The following is a 20,143-nucleotide window of genomic DNA, read 5'->3' as shown; positions in this document are numbered from 1 at the left end:
TTTGCAGGGCCAAAGCAGGCCAAGAAGAGGGTTCTAGAGCAGAAGTGGGACTTGTGGCAAGTTGGGGCACAGGTGCAGGCCCATGGAAGATGCTGAGATCAGAGGCCTTAGCACATGGGTTAGGAGAGTAGATGTGGGGCTGGGCGGTGGCGCTGGAGGTAAGGTGCCTGCCTTACCTGCGCTAGCCTTGGAAAGACCGAGGTTCGATCCCCCAGCATCCCATATGGTCCCCCAAGCCAGGAGCGACTTCTGAGCGCATAGCCAGGAGTAACCCCTGAGCGTCACTGGGTGTGGCCCAAAAACAAAAACAAAAACAAAAAAAAAAGGAGAGTAGATGTGTATCTGCAGGGGAGACCAGTGGCTGGTGAAATGGATGGACAGATACCGGGGCTAAGGAGCACCACCTCTGTGGTGGGTAGCTGGGGAGGGCACGTGACCCAGAGAAGATGCTGACTGTGGCCCCCCTCGATAAGCAGGGGGACATCCAGGGTTCCTGCCCCACCCCAGAAAGGAGTTCAGTGAATCCCTGGTCTAACCTAGAGCCCCAAAGGGCCCCCCCCCTTGTAAGCTCCTGGCACCCTGAGCAGTCTTCCATGAGCCCCACAGGTTATCAGTTTGAGACCAATAAAAAACACGATGAGGGGGGCCAGAACGGTGGTGCAAGCGGTAGGGCATTTGCCTTGCATGCACTAACCTAGGACCATCCGCAACTCAATCTCCTGCATTCCATAGGGTCCCGCAAGCCAGGAGCGATTTCAGAGCATATAGCCAGGAGTAAGCCCTGAGCATCTCCGGGTGTGGCCCAAAAAGGAAAAACAAAACACTATGAGAACCATCAGAGAAAGTCCCGTGGGGGAGGGCGTTGGGTGATGGGCAGCCCTGTGGGGAGCTGGCAGGGAGGGGGGAGGGCGATATGAGCAGGGTGTAGGGTTCAGCCTCAGTGTCTCTGGGCCTTTCTCCTCACAGAACCTCCTTATGGTTTCTGGGAAGTTTCTCCAGGTTCTAAATGGGGGTGAGGGGCTGGGGGTACTTAAAAGCTCAAACATTAGTTTTAAAGTAAAATCATCTGTCGGACCCCCAGGAGGCATCAGGCTCCAATCCCCAGCCCTGTGTGCCAGGGTCTGAGACAATCTTGGCACGAAGCGGTGGACCCGAGTCTGCCCCAGAAAGCCAGGATGGGTCACAGGCTGCCCATCAGATCTCTCCTTGACTTCATCCAGGGAGAGGGGGCACCTCTTTCTTTTAAAATCCTAAACTAGGAACAGGTTTGTTTGGCATCACAAAAAGGCCCTAACAATGGCAACTGGGGCTTTTTGAGCACTGAGCTGGGATTCAGCCCTGATCACTGACAAGTGTGCCCCAAACCCAAATCCAACCAACCAATAAAAGAAACTAGAGCAGGAGGTTGGGTTTTCAATGGCTCAAGTCCCGAGAAAGACTAGTCCCCCTGTACTCCAGCTCATACCTGCTGTCACCATATTCCAAGCACTCATAATCCACACAGGGACCCGCTTGGATAGACACCAGGTCCCGTGGGGGCCAAGTCATGTATTGCCACTGTAGATATGACCAGGAACCGTAACACGCATCCCTTACCCTATGAAACTATGAAGGAATGAGTGGGAATGCTGAACCAGCCCACTGCGATGAAGAAACCTCAAGGCTCTGTTTTGGTCCGAGGCAGGAATCATGGGGGTCCAGCTGTGTATGTGAGGGCCTTGGTCCCCTGAGTATCAAGCCCATGGAGAGTGATCTATCACCATGCACAGAACCAGGAACAGCAAATAAGCAACACAGGTCCAGCCCAAAACAAGCAACAGGTCCAGCCCAAATCTAAACACTGGGTATAGCCCAAACTCAAACACTAGATACAGCCCAAACACTGGGTAGAATCCCAACAAAGCACCGGTACAGTCCAAAACCAAACACTATATACAGCTCAAACCAAACACCGGTTTAGCCCCAACTTAAACACCGGTACAGTCCCCAAACCAAATATTAGATACAGCTGAAACCAAACACTAGCTAGAGTACAAAACCAAACACCGGGTACAGTCACAAACCGAAAACAAAGTACAGTCCAGGGGCATGGAGAGATAGCACAGCGGCGTTTGCCTGGCAAGCAGCCGATCCAGGACCAAAGGTGGTTGGTTCGAATCCCGGTGTCCCATATGGTCCCCCGTGCCTGCCAGGAGGTATTTCTGAGCAGAGAGCCAGGAGTAACCCCTGAGCACTGCTGGGTGTGGCCCCCCCCCCCCAAAAAAAAAAAAAAACAAACAAAGTACAGTCCAAAACCAAACAAAAGCTGAAGAAACCTCTAGCGGACACTAGACCAAGTTCCAGGGGAAAAAAATAAGGGGAGCAGCAGACCCTCCCCACACTGCTCATGAGGGTGGTTGCCCAGCACAGCAGAGGGGCAGAGAAGAAACAGCACTGAGGGCAGGGCTGAGAGAAGAACTCAGCAAGCAGGGCTGGGGCTGAGGTCACAGCAGGGGTTACAGGTGAGATGTGCAGGCAAAGCCCCTTAGGCAGGTGAGGCACTTGTAGGGCATTTGTAGGGCCCCACTGTCCCTCCCTACATGGCATGCGAGGTCAGCCAGGCAACCTGCTGTCTAAGTTTTGCACCTTGTAGCACAGGAGAGGTCTGGGTGACCTGTTCTGGGGATCCCCCCACTGCACTCTTGGTGAAGAGGCAGAGCTGTAGGAACTTGGGAAGATGGAGGCACTGACTCTTTTTAGGGTCACTCCTCACACCATGTTGCCTTGAGAAGTGGGTACACACAGAAAGTACCAATGCCAGGGCTGGAGCGGTGGTGCAAGTGGTAAGGCATCTGCTTTGCATGCGCTAGCCTAGGACGGACCTTGGTTCAATCCCCTGGTGTCCCATATGGTCCCCCAAGCCAGGAGTGATTTCTGAGCGAATAGTCAGGAGTAATTCCTGAGCATCACCGGGTGTGGCGCAAAAACAAACAAACAAACAACAACAACAAAAAAAACCAAGAATAAATAAAGTACCAACGCCACTGAACTCCAGAGAGAAGGCCAGTACTGGGAAGGAGTTGGGTTGCAGAACCCCCAGACCACACCCAGCACCACCTTTCCAATTCCTAACTGGTCATTAAGTGCTCACGGTGGAGCCTGCCCTCTGCCCACTGCCATGATACCTTCACGCCCACAGCCATCAGTCAGGCTGGTTTCTGGAAATGTGTCAGCCCCCAGCAGCCATATGCTCCCTTCTATAGACAGCAAAGGAAAACGCTGGCAGTGCCTAGGGCTGGGGGCCACAGAGCACAGACCCGCTTGAGGCTTCAGCCAGGCCGACCAATTCACACCAATTCTGGGGCTCACACAGAAGCTCTGCAGCCTTGAGAGGCTGCCCAGGGCAGGATGGGACCCAGCTTGGCGAGTGTGGGCAGGGCCAGGCGGTAATGTGTGAGGCGCACCTGGGAGTGAACTCCAGGACCAACACAGCCTGATGGAAGCCAACGAATCAAGTGGCTGGGGAAAAGGCCATCTTGTCCTGCAGACACTGGTCTGGTCTTAGAGAGGGTTTGGGGAAAGATTCCCAAGAGAACATGCAGCTTGGGGGTGCTGAAAGGTAGAAGGTGCGAACAGGCAGCAGCAGAGCTCAAGCCCAGAAGCCTCAGCCAGACTCACCTCAACCATCCCTCGGGGCACACATCCCAGGTCCCAGAAGCATAGTGAGGCCAGGAAGGTCTCCCCAGGGTCACTCGTACTCCTCTGGGAGTCTAGAGTGGGCCTGAGCCAGTTGCCCAGCCTCAGATGGAGCTTAAACGTGTCCTGCTGAAAACCACGGAGCCTGCAAGGTTCTCAGGAAGGGCTCTGGAAAGGACTAAGAGAAGCTCAGGACCAAGGAGTTGGTCCCTTCACTGCTGGATTGAGAGGCTGGTTGTAGGTCCCTCAAGGGACACTCTAGGTCCTTCTATCCTTCCCACCAGCCCTGAAACACGGGGTCTTGGATTACAATAACACAAAATCATCCGAAAGAAAAACCAAAGGATTCCACATCGGAAGAAACTCACCGCTTTAAAAAAAGAAAACCAAAAACTAGAATATTAAGAAGCTATTAAAATCAGAAAGTTTACAAAGAAAAACATTCGTAGGACCCCTCGAAAGCAATACACACACACACACCTGGGCGTGCAACGAGGGCCCAAGGGCTGCTAAAGAACTAGCTTGAATGCAAACTCGCTTCTGCAGCCGCTGGCCTAACCTCACTATGGGGGGGGGGGGGGGTGTCGGTCCCTGCGGGCACTACAAAAGTGGATTCCCACTTCACCTGTGGGCCTCCCCACCTTTGTCCCGGCGGCCCTTTGCTTGCAGCCGCTTACTTCACCTCGCTTGGGTCGGAGGGGAACGCACCACCCCTGGGGTTCTCACGGGGCCCGGCCGCCCGGCCCGGGTCCACCCAGACCTGAACACGCTTGTCTCGTCGGTGAGGCGTTTAGTCACCGGTCCTGTTAGTCACCTGGCGGGGGGGGGGGGTGGAGGTGGGGGGCCCGCCCTTCCCGACAGGTCCGGCCCCGGCCCCGGTGACAGCGGCGCCCGGAGCGCAAGCGGAGGCGGCTCCGCACCATTTTCCCGTCCACGCAGCGCTAGGGGCTGGAGGGAGGGGGGGGGGGTCTCCGCGGCCGCGGTGTGTGCACGGATCCCTGGACAGGGTGTGTGTGTGGGGGGTGCGGGCTGGCTCCATCTTGAACCCCGCGTTGCGCGCAGGCCCGGGGAGGCCGGTGGTGACCTCCAGACGCGCAGGGAGGGAACTTGTTGCCATTTCCAACTGCGGGGAGCCCGCGGCGAAGGGGGCGCCTCGGGGAGGGTGGTGCACAGCGACCCGGCGTTCCCCGCGCGCGGGCAGGCTCCGGGTCCGAGAGGTGGGGGTTCCCAGGACCCCCCGACTCCAGCCTCCTTGCACTCCCCGCGCCGTGACTTCACATCCTTTGACATCAGCGCGGCCAGGAGCGGCTGGGGGGTGGGGGGGGACGGGAGCCGCGGCCCCTCGCTCGGCATCCCCGGGCCCCGCGGGCAGGCGAGCAGCTCTCCGGGGCGCGCGGCTCCCGGGGCGCGGCCGGGCACTTCCTGCTCTCCGCGGGCGCACAATGGCGAGGCCGGGCCAGGCGGCGGCGCGCGCGCGTCCGGGACTCACCGCGAATGTGGAGCAGGGCCGCGGGCGGGAAGGGCCCGTTGGCGCCCGCCGCGTCCACCACCATCCTGCCGGCCGCTCTGCTACATGTCAACATGGAGGCGCGGGCCGGGCGGCCTCCTCAGGCCGGGAGCGCAGCCTCCATCTTCTCGGCACCGCGCGCCCCGCCCAGCCCCTCCCCGCGCGCACGGACGCACCCGTGACGCACACGCGCCTTGAGCGCCCACTGGTCGCCGCCGCCGCGAGGGGCGGGTTCCAGAGGGCGTGGTCACTGACAGCCACGCCCCCGTCGCGCCAGCCCGCGCCAGCCCGCGCCCGCCCGGCTGCCCCGGCTCCCCCGCGCCTCTCCCTGCCTCCCGGCGTCACCACCAGCCTCCTGTTGGACCTCGTTTCTCCCGGGTCCGGCGGGCAACTTGGGGGTGCGGGCGGGGTCCCCGCACTGCACTCTTCGTAAGGCGGAGGGTGTCCCTGGCGACTACAGATGGGCTTTTGGAAAGTATCATTCACACCACTGCTGGGGCAAAAAATAAAAATAAAAAAGCCGCAGGTTAACTTTTTTGTATCTTCAAGCTGTCAGAAGTTACTTTTGTTTCCCCCAGCTCGCACCCATTGTCTCTTTGTCGCTCGAGGGGCTTGGGGGGTCTCTCGTGCAGAGAAAGACCCAGGAGTGCCACCAACGAGGCACCACCTTCCAAATGACTGAGGGGCCTCACCTTCCAGGCCCGTGTCAGATTCCTTAAGCTATCTCCCTGACTCCCTAACGTTTAAGTTTAAAAACCTGTTTTTAGGGGCTGTCTGTGAGCAGCTTTGAGTCAGATCTTCTTTCTCAGGAAAGAAAACAAAAAACCTAACTAGGAAAGGTTAAGGTTCATGACAAAAACTGCTCCAGGGCCAAGAGAGCTATAGCAGGGAGTTTGCCTAGCCTTGCACACGTGGTGACCTGAGTTCAGCCTGCCAGGAATGACCCCTGCGCACCATAAACCAAAGAAAAAGAACCTGCTCCAACGAGAAATCATTTCTAAGCTCCACTTCCAAGAAGACCAAATGCTGGTGCCACAACTCAACCGATTTGCACATAGGCTTTGCATTGCAGGAGGTCTGGGTGTGATCTTCAGCACTGCGTGTTTCCCTGGGTGCAAGCCTGAACACAGAATCAGCAGCACGTCCTGAATGTCCCTGGATGTGACCTCCTAACTCAGAAATGTCAATGCTAATCCCAAATGAAAATAAACAGACAAATCTGCAGGCAGAGGGAAGGGTCTTAACTCCCTCACTCATACTCAGAGGGGCGAGTCTCCTCTATAAAAGTTCACCCCAACACCCCAGCCTACAACCGCATCAATGGCCTGTAAAAAATAAGCCAAAGAGCCGGTGAGGTGGTGCTAGAGGTAAGGTGTCTGCCTTGCAAGCGCTAGCCAAGGAACAGACCACGGTTCGATCCCCCAGTGTCCCATATGGTCCCCCCAAGCCAGGGGTGATTTCTGAGCGCATAGCCAGGAGTAACCCCTGAGCGTCAAATGGGTGTGGCCAAAAAAAAAAAAAAGAAAACAAAAGAAAAAGAAAAAAAAAAAAAGAAACTTTGGGCCTGGAGAGATAGCACAGCGGTGTTTGCCTTGCAAGCAGCCGATCCAGGACCTAACGTGGTTGGTTCGAATCCCGGTGTCCCATATGGTCCCCCGTGCCTGCCAGGAGCTATTTCTGAGCAGACAGCCAGGAGTAACCCCTGAGCACTGCCGGGTGAGGCCAAAAAAAAAAAAAAAAAAAAAGCCAAAGCAAGTCAGAGAGGACCAAACACTGTCCGTCTGCCTATACATACATAACCAGAGAGATGGTACAAGAAGAGTGCTAGTCTTGCCTGTGGCTAACCCAGGTTCACTATCCAGCATCCATTGGGCCAGAGCAATAGCACAGTAGGAAGGGTGTTTGTCGTGTACGTGGTCGACCCAGGGTTCAATCCCTGACATCTCATTTGGTCCCCAAAACTTGCCAGGAGTAATTTCTGGAGCATTGCCAGATGTGGCCCAAAATCCAAAATAAAAACAAGACAAAACAAAAACAATATCTAACATCCAATATGGTCCCCAGAGCATCACCAGGAGTGATCCCTGAGTGCAGAGTCAGAAATAAGCCCTGAGCATCATCAGGTGTGGCAACAAAATAAAACAAAACTACACATATATTAAAGACACTTTTTTGGGGACAGAAAGGTTTTAGACTACACCTGACTGTTCAGAGCTCATACCTAAACACCCCTGGATGTATTTCCCCTGATGTTCTCACATCACTCTCAACTGGACAGTGTAGCCATCCTGCTACACTCGCTGGACACCATGTATATGATGATGTTCTTGGCACACCCAATGGTACTCAGGGTGACTCCTGCCTCTGAGCTCAAAAATCTCTCCAAGTGTTCAAGGGACCACTTGGGATACCAGGGATCCAACTAAGGTCAGCTGTGAGAAAGGCAAGCAGCCTCCCCTCGATAATATTGCTCTAGCCACTATAGTAAAAAGAATATAAAAATTACAAATTAAATTAAAGAATACAAAGACCAGGGCCAGTGAGGTGGTGCTAGAGGTAAGGTGTCTGCCTTGCAAGCGCTAGCCAAGGAAGGACCGCGGTTCAATCCCCCGGAGTCCCATATGGTCCCCCCCAAGCCAGGGGCAATTTCTGAGCGCTTAGCCAGGAGTAACCCCTGAGCATCAAACGGGTGTGGCCCAAAAAACAAAACAAAACAAAAGAACACAAAGACCAGACCTGGAAATCACTGAGGGAAAATATCCTCAAGTATAAACCAGCAAACAAAACAACGGAATAGATTAAAATAAGGGGTTTCTAACTAGAAGCATTAGAGATGTGTTGATGTTGATTCCCCATTGATTTCTAGTGCTAACATAATTCTAGTCAAAGTCAGAGGGTCCTTGGCAAAATCATTTTAATGTTCATATAGAATGAAGAGAAAGCAAGAAGCATGTGAGCACTGTCAAGGGAGTCTGGCCCTCCAGCACTGTCAAAGGAGTTTGGCCCTCTAACAACATCTGGGCTCTCCTACCCCCACTCCCCTATCTCCACAACTTTTTAAGAAGAAAGGGAAGTGGATGTTGAGTGAAAAAGGACACTTAAAAACTTGCAGCAGGAAAGAGGGCAGGGGACATGGCTCAGTGTTAAGAGCATTTATGCATGTGGAAGCCCTGAGTTTGATTCCCAGCTCCCCTGCCTTAAAAAAAAAATCAATGAAATAAAACAAAATGATTATAAACACTGAATTAAATCCTAAGGGAAACTGCTCTGATGGAAAACTACAAATATCTGTTTGTTCCCTCAAAGAAAACTATACAAGAATGTAAGATACTAGTTACTATTGATTAGGGAAAGAAACCAAAAACTTTCCTGTTGGGATGATTCTGGTTCCAGAAAAATTGTAAGTGCTCACTGAATGAATAAAAAGATATTTCTGGGGCCGGAGAGATAGCACGGAGGTAAGGTGTTTGTTTGCCTTGCATGCAGAGGACGGTGGTTCGAATCCCAGCATCCCATATGGTCCCCCAAGCCTGCCAGGAGCGATTTCTGTGGGTAGAGCCAGGAGTAACCCCCTGAGCGCTGCCGAGTGTGACCCAAAACCCCAAAGAAACCAACAAACAAAAAAAGAAAAAATATTTCTTCACCTATGAAACCAGTAACTTAATAAATAGTAACTATTCAACACTGGTACAAGCACATTATAATCCTGCTTAACTAGTCTACAAATTGTTGGGATCTGTCCAGAAAAACTGAGCAATATGTATCAAGACTCTAAGTAATTTGTAATTTTACTCGGGGAATCCGTTCTGAACGTAAATTATAGCACCACAGTGTGAAAATGTTTACTTAAAATAGTAAACACCAGGGCCCGGAGAGATAGCACAGCAGCGTTTGCCTTGCAAGCAGCCGATCCAGGACCAAAGGTGGTTGATTCGAATCCCGGTGTCCCATATGATCCCCGTGCCTGCCAGGAGCGATTCTGAGCAGACAGCCAGGAGTAACCCTTGAGCACCTCTGGGTGTGGCCCAAAAACAAACAAAAAAAAAGTAAACAAGGAAAAGATAACAACAAAAAACAAAACCAAATATAAACACCAAGCCAGAGGGGCGGGAGAGATAGCATGGAGGCAGGGCTTTTTTCCCTTACATGCAGAAGGACGGTGGTTCGAATCCCAGCATCCCATATGGTCCCCCGAGCCTTCCAGGAGCGATTCTGAGTGTAGAGCAAGGAGTAAACTCTGAGTGCTGCAAGGTGTGACACAAAATGAAACAAACAAACAAAAATTAAAAAAAAAATAAACACCAAGCCAGAGAGAGTGCAGGGGTAAGTGTCTGCATGGCACAAGGCCAACCTGGGTCTGATCCCCTGCATCCTGCATGGTCCCCTGAGCACAGAGACAAGAGTAAGACCTAAGTGTGGCTGACAGTGGCCTCAAACAGAATAAGTGGAATCCCTGTTTCTATGTTTGTGACTGGCTTACACTCAGAAAAGTGTCCTCAGGTTGCCCTGTCATTGGAAGTGAGAGAATGAATCTCCTTACTTTTGGATTCTTTTTTGTTTGTTTGTTTGTTTTTTGGGTCACAACTGGCAGCGTTCGGCTCTACACTCAGAAGTCACTCCTGGCAGGCTCAGTGGACCATATGGGATGCCAGAATTCGAACCACTGTCCTTCTGCATGAAAGGCCTTACCTGCATGCTATCTCTCCGGCCCCCCTTTCGGAGTCTTAATCATTTTACTACTGCAGTTTCTGGAATTAAGAACCAGAATCGCACATCTTGGGCGCACACTTCACCTCTGAGCTATATCCCTTGCTCAAAATGGCCTTCACCTAACATTTTATTTATTTGTTTTTTGTTTATTGTTTTTAGTTTTGGAGTTTCCTCCCAGCTCTGTGCTCAGAAATCACTTCTGGTGGGACTTGGGGGACTCCTGGTCTGGGGGACTCCAGAGATTGAACCTGGTGGGCCATGATCAAAGCCCTCCCCCACTGTGCTATCACTCCAGCCCTATATTTGCTGCTTAAATCTTTCTTTTCTTTCTGTTTCCAGGGGAGCACACTTGGCAGTGCTCTGGAGTCTGGGGCTAACTCAGGCCTCGCTGTACCTCCTGTACCATCTACCTAGGTCTTGTCCTTTTGCCTTGAGGCTTAATGTACCCTGTGCCTTGCTGATAGCGCATAGCTGGCTCAGCCCTCATTCCTGGGCCAGCACCTCACTAGTCTGAGTCCTGCTTTCAGTTCTGCGCATCCCAGAGCAAGCCCATCTGAACTTTTCTGCAAGGTGCCATGCTCCTCCCTATGGTACCCATAGCACCAATGCAAAAAACTGTCCCTTGCCTCATCCTAGGCAGTTTCTAGGCTGGCTGTCTGCCTGCCTCTTGTTGAGTGGCCATGAACCTTGGTGAGTCCTTTCTAAATGCTGGGCAGTGACCCTTTAATGGTGATGATTTGTCTGTTATTTCCTGCCACTTTCAGGGTCACATTTACACACTGCTGATATACATATCCTTTTTCATGTTGATGGGTTATGGGAGTTATGTCCCAGGATCACAGAGCAAGGGCAGAGGCCGGGACCCCGCACACGGGGCACCCCGGCCTACCAGAGTCTTTTGATGCAGGATTCTGAACTGAGACGAACCCTACGTCTCCACTTTCACTTCTGCTGCCTGTGCTCACAGTCACACCCAAGAGTACCAGCAGACTCAGCCTCAATTTCCTCCCAGGGGCTCACAGACTCATACTCCCTACAGTTAGACATGTGAGTCTTGAATCCTGACTGGGCTTGTCTTATAGCTGGCATTAAGGGCACAACTCAACTTCATCTTTTGTCTGGAAACCACTAGCATGTTCAGCCCCATCTGCAGTAGGACTGTCCTTTCCTCTGTCGAATGAGATCAGTTCCATAACCATTTATTGAGGGGCTCTCTGCTCTAGGTGAGTGGCTAATGCCAGCATCCTGGTATTTTTGCAGTTAGCAGATTTAAGACCCCAATTTTCTTCTTTTTCTATATTATTGACTTTGGCCTGGGGCCCACATCTGGCTGTGCTCAGGGCTTAGTCTTGGAGGAGCTTGGGGTAGGATATGTAGGTGGTGCCAGGGCCTCAACTGGGATTCACTGTGTGTCACAACCAACTGCTGTCCCCCCATCTTCTCTCTCTGTTTTTATTTACCATTCTCCACCTGTCCTTGCATTCTAGTTGCTGTGATGATGACGGGGCAGGAGTTTCTCACACACAACTGGTCAACGCTTACTAGTGCTCATACTCTTCAGTCATGCCCAGGTTTGTCAGGGCCCACATCATTTGTGGCATTTTCACACTCGCCCTCACCTGTGCTCAGGAGAGAGAGGTTGCTTGTGGTACCTGGGACAGGAGGTAGCAGGGCTGCTGGGAGCAGGTGGGATGTGAACTTGACAAAATGCTGATTCTTTCTCAAGATTTCTTGGCCCTTATAGGATTTTCATTGGGATCCCAAGTCAATTTTAGGGTCTCTCCTAAAACTTGTTTTCCTAAAAAAAAATTGCCCATTGGAGTTTTGATAGGAAAAGTACTGGAGTTGTAGATGATTTAGGGATGTCTTTTCATTTTTTTCCCTTTTTATTTATATTTTCTTTGTTTGGGGAACTGCTTCCAGAGGTGCTCAGGTATCTGGTACTCCCTTGGCTCTGTGTAATCAGGGGTCACTTCTGGTGGGACTTGGGGGGACGGATGGTGCCAGGGATTAAACGTGGGTCAATTATGTGCCAGACAAGCACCTGACTACTCCTCCTGTACTCTCTCTCTAGCCTCCATCTTTCCATTGATTAATTTGGGGCCTGGGGTGCCCAGGACAGAACTCAGGGTCCTCTACTTGTAAGCACGTATTTCCTGAGGAAACCACACTTTTTCTGGTATCTGAGTTTTCTTGGTGTAATTTTCAGTGTCAGTCTTTCCTCTCCTAGGTTGATTCCTGAGTCATCCAAGTGTCATCTTTTTGAGACCATCCCATTCTTATCTATGATTCTAAAGTCCCAGATATCATCTCCATGCCAAAGGGATCATTGCAAACTATACATTTGTACCACCTAAATACCCCAGTTTTCTGGAATAGCAGGATAGTGAAAACACTTTTGTCAGCCACGCCCAGAATACTACAGTCCCAAGGCTCTGTGGTCCTGACCATCGCCGGCAGTTTTCTTTCTTTCTTTTTTTGGTTTTTGGGCCACACCCTGTGAGGCTCAGGGGTTACTCCTGGCTATGCACTCAGAAGTTGCTCCTGGCTTCTTGGGGGACCATATGGGACGCCGGGGGATCGAACCGCGGTCCGTCCTAGGTTAGCGCAGGCAAGGCAGGCACCTTACCTCCAGCGCCACCGCCCGGCCCCCCCCCCCCCTTTTTTTTTTGCCGGCAGTTTTCAGCACCACTAAAATAACTACACGACATTTTCATAAAAGTCAAAGCCACTCTGGGGAAGTGATGGAACAATCTGACCAGAAGCGGCTGCTCAGCCACAGACCCAGATTAGAGGAAGGGGCTGGGACAGGGAGGAGCAAATGTGGCAGCAAGGGGGACTGTAAACATGTAAAGGGGAGTGTGTCAGTGGACACATGTGGCTGAGATCATGTCAGTAAACATGTAGAGACCATGTGTGAATCCACATGGCAGAAGATCATGTCATTAAACATAAAATCAGGTTGAACACACATGACTAATCATGCCAGTAAACACACGAGATCAGGTATGAATACACATGACAGGTCAGGTGTGAACCAGCTCATTTGGTTTCGTGCCAACCTCCTCATTCTGAACATGAAGTCACCCTCTGTGTATCCTGTCTGCCACTGCCCACAATCTCCCAGCCTTCATCCAGTTCATTTTTCTGTCTAAGCTGAATTGTTTCTACTGGGCAACAGGGCACACCTTCCTCACCCAACCCTGTCCTGACAGGCACTTCTGCTCCCCAATTCTAGCTCTTACAAAGAAACACTTCAACAGATACTAGGAGGGAAGAACTTTGTGTGTGAGCATTTTTGGATTCCTTGGATAAGCACCCCAAAGCGGGAATGCTGGATTAGATGATGGTTCTATCTTTAGCTTCTTGAGGAAGTTCCTTGGTATTTTCCTAAATGGTTGCATCAATTCACCCTTCCACAAACAGGCCGAGAATCTGTTCCCACACCTCTGTTGTTTGCTATGACAGATTGGACATGTTACTGTTAGGAGTGCCAGGCAGGATTTATGTTTTGTTTGTTTTGAGGCCACACCCTGTGATGCTTAGGGGTTACTCCTGTCTACACTCCTGGCAGGTTTGGGAACTATAAGGGATGCCAGAGATTGAACCTAGGTTGGCTACATGCAAGGCAAATGTCCTCCCACTGTACTATTATTTTAGCCCAGCATTTTTTGTACCAATTTGCATTTCCCAATGGCCAGTGATAAGACATTTTTTCAAATTTGCCTGCTGCTCATCTATGTGTTTTTAAACTTATTTTTATATATTTTTGGTTCCGAGGCCACACCCTATTATGCTCTGGAATTCTCTCTAGCAAGGATCAGGAGACCTTTTGTGGTGCTGGTAATCGAATGTGGGTTGGCTGATGCAAGGCAAGTGCCTTACCCACTGTATTATTTCTTTAGTCTTATAACATGGACCTTCTGAATGCAAAGCACTTCAGTGAGCTGCATCTCTACACCTACCCTTAACCTTATTTTAAAAATTTATTGTTGGGGCCAGAGCTATAACACAGTAAGTTGGTCATTTGCCTTGCATGCAGCCAACCTGGGTTCTATCCCTGGGATCCCATATGAGCCTGCCAGGAATGATTCTTGAGTACAGAGCCAGGAGTAATGCCTGAGTGCTGCTGGGTATGGCCCAAAACCAAAATAAGTACATTTAACATTTATTTTGTTTTATCCTTGTTAAATTATATGAGTTCTGAAACTCAGAGACTGAAAGATGATAAAACTCCCAGGTATAGCAGTCTTTGAGCTGAAAGCTCTGGGGCCTTCTCAGAGTGGGAACTGGCAATCTTCCCCCACCCTTCCATATTGTTGGAAGCCCCAGCAGCCACAACTACAGCCCACAGCCAACACCACACAGTCAGCCCCATCTACATCTTTATGACTAATTTCTTCAGAGAAACCATGCTATTTAAATTCATAAATAAAACAGTCTTTGGGCTAAAGACCCTGGGGCACTCTTAGGAATGGGGGCAGGCAGAGTTTCTACCCTGCTGAAGCCCCATCAGCTGCACCCACAGTCTCCACGATATAAACATTTGAACTTCACTGTTTCACAATGAATATTAGAAGAGATGCCACGCCACTGAAATTCCCCAGTACAAGGGTCTTTAGGCTGAAAACACTCCTTGGGAAAGGTGTGGACTAAGGTGTGTTTTCTTTTTTGCGGGGGTGGGGGTCACACCCAGCAGCACTCAGGGGTTACGCCTAGTTCTACACTCAGAAATCGCTCCTGGCAGGGACCATATGGGATGCCGGGATTCAAACCACCATCCTTCTGCATGCAAGGCAAACTCCCTACCTCCATGCTATCTCTTCAGCCCCAAGAATCATCCCTGGTTTATAGATTTTGGGGCTCCTGGAGCGTGCAGCTGCAGATGTGGTCACATGACACCTCCTAATCATTTAACACTTAACACTGATAGTCCAGTAGGGGCACAGCAAATTAAAAGGGGGAAAGTAGCAATAGAAGCCCACTAAGCTCAATAAGAGAATGAAACAGAAGTCTCAACTAGCAACAAACCCTCAATGACTTCCATGACCCCATGGTGAGATACAACAATTTCCACAAACTTTCCTTTACGGAACTATTTTTGGATATTTCCATTTCCATGTTGCTGTAACAAGCAATATAAAATAAATTACTTGGTGCATGCTAAGAGGGCAAATGAAAAACTGGGGTCAGTGGTGGAGGAACAGTCACACTGGTGGTAGGATTGGTGTTGAAATAGTAAATGCCTGAAACACAGGTAGCATAAACAACTTTGTAGATCAGTATTTGAAAAAGTTAGGGGAAAAGTTGCATGCATTTCTCTATATGAGTACTGACCCCTTAATAGGTATATTACATATCAGTATCTTCTCCCATCAAGTAAAGTATTATTTTCTTTTGCTAGAAAAAAGCTTTTCTTTCTTTTAGGGGTTGGGTGACATCTGGTGGTGCTCAGGGATATTCCTGGTTCTAGGCCAGTGCATGATCCCTGATGGTTCACATGGGACTCTATATACTAGGGATTCAAACCAGGGTTAAGGCCAGCACAGACACATGTGAGGTGAATACCTTGTACCCTGTATTATTTTCAGCTCTATGGCACAAAAGCTTTTCAACTTAATTTAGTCCAACTACTCATCTTCCCCTTTGTTCTCTTGTGGTTGGAGTTGTGTGTTCAGACACTAATCACCATTCACACCAAGGCCACTAACAGTTCACCTTCATTGTCTCCTGTGTGCTTCGTGGCTTTAGGTCTCCATCCAGCCCTTGGACTCATTTCAAGTGAATGTTTGTACCGGGGCTCAGAAAACAGTGGGGGTTGTATTCGTGTGTGCGTGGCTGTTCATTTGTTGAAGAGGCTTTCCTGAATCCACTTTGCAAATAAATGGGTTCTCACCTCTATTCCAGAGGTTAGCATCTGGTCTTTATTCCAGTTCCACACCATTTTGATTACTATAGTTTTTTGCTAAATATAAAGTTAGGAAATGCAATTAAAGCTCATCCTTTTTTTTTTTTTTTTCCCCTCTCAGAATTGCTTTGTCTATTTGGGGGTGTTTGATGATTCCACACAGATTTTAGTAGTGTTTGCTGTAACTCCTTGAAGAACTTTGATGAGGATTGTGTTGAATCTCTGTGATGCTTTATGTAGGGTGGTCCTTTTGATGATGTAAATTCTTCTAATCCACAAATATGGACTATTTTTCCATTCTCTGGTTACATATTTTATTTCTTTCAACAGTGACTTAGTTTTTGATGGAAAAGACAATTTTATATCCTTTGTTTAGTTGATTCATAGGTATTTAGGGTTTTTGGACACTATTTTAAATGGGGTTGGCTTTTTACTTTCTTCTCCTCTAATTCATTCTTTGCAACAAATTTTTATGTATTTTGTAGTCAGCTACTTCGCTTTCTTGGGCTTATTTATTTATTGTTTGGAGGGGGAAAACACCCAACTGTGCTAAGAACCTACTCCTAGCTCTTTGCTCAGGGGTCACTCCTGGCTGTTCTTAGGGGGCATATGTGGTATCAGCCATTAAAGCTGAGTTGGCTACCTACAAGGCTGTAGTGTAACTCCAACCCTAGTTTACCTTTTCTAAATAGAGAGGCCAAAGAGAGAGAGAGAGAGAGAGAGAGAGAGAGAGAGAGAGAGAGAGAGAGAGAGTAGAGTGAGTAGGGCACATGGCTGACCTAGGTTTTCCAGCCAGCACCTCATCTGGTCCCCAGAAACCCTTTTAGGATCTTTCTCTGAGTGCATAGCTAGGAATAAGCCCTGACACTACCAGATACAAGCTCCCTCCCCCCACAAAAAAAAAAAAAAAAAAAAAAAAAAGAGGTACCAGAGAAATATTACTTTGGGTATAAATTGCATGGTAAGCCTGGCATGATTTGAGTTTGATTACTGGCACCCCATATGGTCCCCGAGCACTGCTGAGAACAATTTTTTTTTTTTTTTTTTGGTTTTTGGGCCACACCCGGTGACGCTCAGGGGTTACTCCTGGCTATGCGCTCAGAAGTCGCTCCTGGCTTGGGGGACCATATGGGACGCCGGGGGATCGAACCGCGGTCCGTCTCCTAGGCTAGCGCAGGTAAGGCAGGCACCTTACCTCGAGCGCCACCGCCCGGCCCCTGAGAACAATTCTTAATGCAGAGCCAGGAGTATCCTCTGGTATGACCCCAAAACAATCAAAGTATGGAGATGAACAAACAATTCTTAGAAAACAGATGGCCAGTAAGGCATATATTCCTTATCATCAGAATAATGGCAATCACAATAATGAGAATAGCTTATCTTATACAAAACCTGTGAGGATGGCCTGTACTAAAGAGACTGGAAACAGCCACTGTGATGGGGGGCGGTGTGTGAGGAAGGAGGATTTCTAAGAAAAGTGGGACTGGTATGGATGGAGAGGCATTAAGGTGCTTGCTTTGAACTTGACCAACTCTTGCTCAGTCTCCAGCTCAGTTTATGGTCTCCTGAACACTACCAGGAAGCCCTGAGCACTGCTGGGCATGGCCCCCCCAAAAAGTGAGATCAGTGTGTCCATAGGATACAGCAGTTCTACCTTTTGGCATCTACCCCCAAAACATCAATCTGAAAAGATAGGTTTCAATAAAGAAAAGATCGGTGTGGCCTCATCCCCCTATTCTTCACAGGTAACTTGATCTTACCTGCAAGACCCCGCTCATTCCTGGGAGGAGTCTTAGAAAGGTTAGATAAGGCTTTGACCAGAGAGGATTAAGGGCTTTTGGTCTTTTGCCAGGATGGAGGTTGGAGGTGACATGAGTGAAAGAAGTAAGATGCAGAGCTAGCTAAGAAGGGCATGCGTAAATGGTTAGCAGCCACATCTGTGGCCAGGGCAATAAAGATGTTATCTCTTTGGAAGCCTGCCTGTGAGTGAGTTCAATACCCGTTGCTTTCCTGAACCCAGACCCGCTGGTTAATGGGGGTTGGAGCCACGTGGCTGGGACCTAAGAACAAAGGCCTCCATCCACCATCCAAGGCCATCTTAAGGGCTGTTTTGCAACAATCAGTTCCCTTAGCACGTAGGACAATAGTCAGGGAGTAAAAACAACCAAACATTCAAGGAAAGGAAAGACAACGTGGGGCACAGGCAATTGATGGTGGCACAGTTAAGAGGAAGTGAATTTTTGCCTTTCAATCTAATAGGGGATGATGTGGTTTTGTTTTATTGAGGTTCTTTTTTTTTTTTTTTTTTTTTTTTTTTGGAGGGGGGGTTTGACGATGCCCAGTAGCTTTCAGGGCTTATTCATGGCTCTCAGAAATTAATCTTACCAGACATATGGGGATTGTATGGGATGCCCCATGTTTTTGTTTTAGTTTCTGGTGGAAAGTGAAAGGCTTGAACCAGGGCTTTCTTATGGCTCTGTGTGAGCAATCACTCATGAGTGCTCAGGGGACCATATACATTGTGAGAGTACTGACATGTCTTGCCCATGGTGGTACCTTCCAGCCCCTGGACAGTGTCATGTTCAGGGAAATTGGTCAGAGAGAGAAGGGAAAATCCCAAAGACCCCATTCATCTGTGGGAGAGAGAGAAACAAAACCAGGGAATATACAGGATGAGATGATGATGGACCCTTGACCTTGCATGACAAGATTAAGATCACCAAGGCATTCTCTGAGTACTCAAGCCTATTCCACTGATCTGAGGGTCTGTCTTTATTCCAATACCAGGCTGTTTTGATAACTATTGCTTCGTAATACAGTTTAAAGTTGGGGAAAGTAATGCCTCTCATATTCTTTTTCCCAAGGATTGCTTTAGCTATTCGAGGGTGTTTATTGTTCCAAATGAATTTCAAAAGTGTTTGATCCACTTCTTTGAAGAATGTCATGGGTATCTTTAGAGGGATTGCATTAAATCTGTACAATGATTTGGGGAGTACTGCCATTTTAATGATGTTAATCCTGCCAATCCATAAGCAGGGTATATGTTTCCATTTCCGTGTGTCCTCTCTTATTTCTTGGAGCAGGGTGTTATAGTTTTCTTTGTATAAGTCCTTCACATTTTTAGTCAAGTTGACTCCAAGATATTTGAGTTTGTGTGGTACTACTGTGAATTGGGTTGTTTTCTTTTTTGTTGTTGTTGTTGTTTTTTGTTTTTTGGGCCACACCCATTTGATCCTCAAGAGTTACTACTGGCTAAGCACTCAGAAATTGCCCCTGGCTTGAAGGGACCATATGGGACACCGGGGAATTGAACCGAGGTCCTCCCTTGGCTAGCGCTCACAAGGCAGACACCTTACCTCTAGCACCACCTCTCCGGCGGGGTTGTTTTCTTAATGTCCATTTCTTCCCTATTATTATTGGTGTATAAAAAGGCCATTGATTTTTGTGTGTTAATTTTGTAGCCTGCCACATATCTATATGAGTCTATTGTTTCTAGAAGCTTTTTGGTAGAGTCTCCAGGGTTTCCCAGACATACAATCACCTAATTTTTGATAAAGGAGCAAGGAATCCTAAATGGAGCAAAGAAAGCCTCTTCAACAAGTGGTGTTGGCACAACTGGCTAGCTACTTGCAAAAAATTGAACTTAGACTCCCAGATAACACATGTACGAAGGTAAAATCCAAATGAATTAAAGACCTTGATATCAGACCTGATACCATAAGGTATATAGAACAATATGTAGATAAAACACTCCAAGACATTGAGACTAAAGGCATCTTCAAGGAGGAAACTGCACTCTCCAAACAAGTGAAAGCAGAAATTAAGAGATGGGAATACATTAAGCTAAGAAGCTTCTGCACCTCAAAGGAAATAGTGCCCAGGATACAAGAGCCACCCACCGTGTGGGAGAAACTATTCACCCAGTACCCATCAGACAAAGGGCTAATATCCAAAATATATAAGACACTGACAGAACTTTACAAGAAAAAAACATCTAATCCCATCAAAAAATGGGGAGAAGAAATGGACAGACAATTTGACAAAAAAGAAATACAAATGGCCAAAAGGCACATGAAAAAATGTTCCACATCACTAATCATCAGGGAGATGCAAATCAAAACAACTATGAGGTACCATCTCATACCACAGAGATTGGCACACATCACAAAGAATGAGAACAAGCAGTGTTGGCGGGGATGTGGAGAGAAAGGAACTCTTATCCACTGCTGGTGGGAATGCCATCTAGTCCAACCTTTATGGAAAGTGATATGGAGATTTCTCCAAAACCTGGAAATTGAGCTCCCATACGATCGAGCTATACCACTCCTAGGAACATACCCTAG

General features: G+C 48.8%; 1 protein-coding gene across 5 annotated transcripts in view; it reads right to left on the bottom strand.

The window, feature by feature from the left end:
• Positions 1-20,143, bottom strand: part of PPP2R5C (protein phosphatase 2 regulatory subunit B'gamma) — a 90,461-nt gene that overhangs the window by 49,558 nt on the left and 20,760 nt on the right. For 2 of the 5 annotated variants that reach the window (XM_049769824.1, XM_049769822.1), the window contains exon 1: positions 5,165-5,348. The exons of the other annotated variants lie outside the window; for them this stretch is intronic. In XM_049769824.1, the coding sequence (XP_049625781.1) occupies positions 5,165-5,258 (94 nt within the window). In that variant the 5' untranslated portion in view covers positions 5,259-5,348. Of the gene's footprint in view, positions 1-5,164; positions 5,349-20,143 lie in introns of those variants that run through there. 5 annotated transcript variants of the gene reach the window in all.

Source organism: Suncus etruscus, chromosome 3 (assembly GCF_024139225.1).
Source record: "Suncus etruscus isolate mSunEtr1 chromosome 3, mSunEtr1.pri.cur, whole genome shotgun sequence".
In the NCBI taxonomy this organism is placed as follows: domain Eukaryota; kingdom Metazoa; phylum Chordata; class Mammalia; order Eulipotyphla; family Soricidae; genus Suncus; species Suncus etruscus.
Note: the sequence above shows the minus strand (reverse complement) of the source record. Positions and strands in the feature narration are given on the sequence as shown.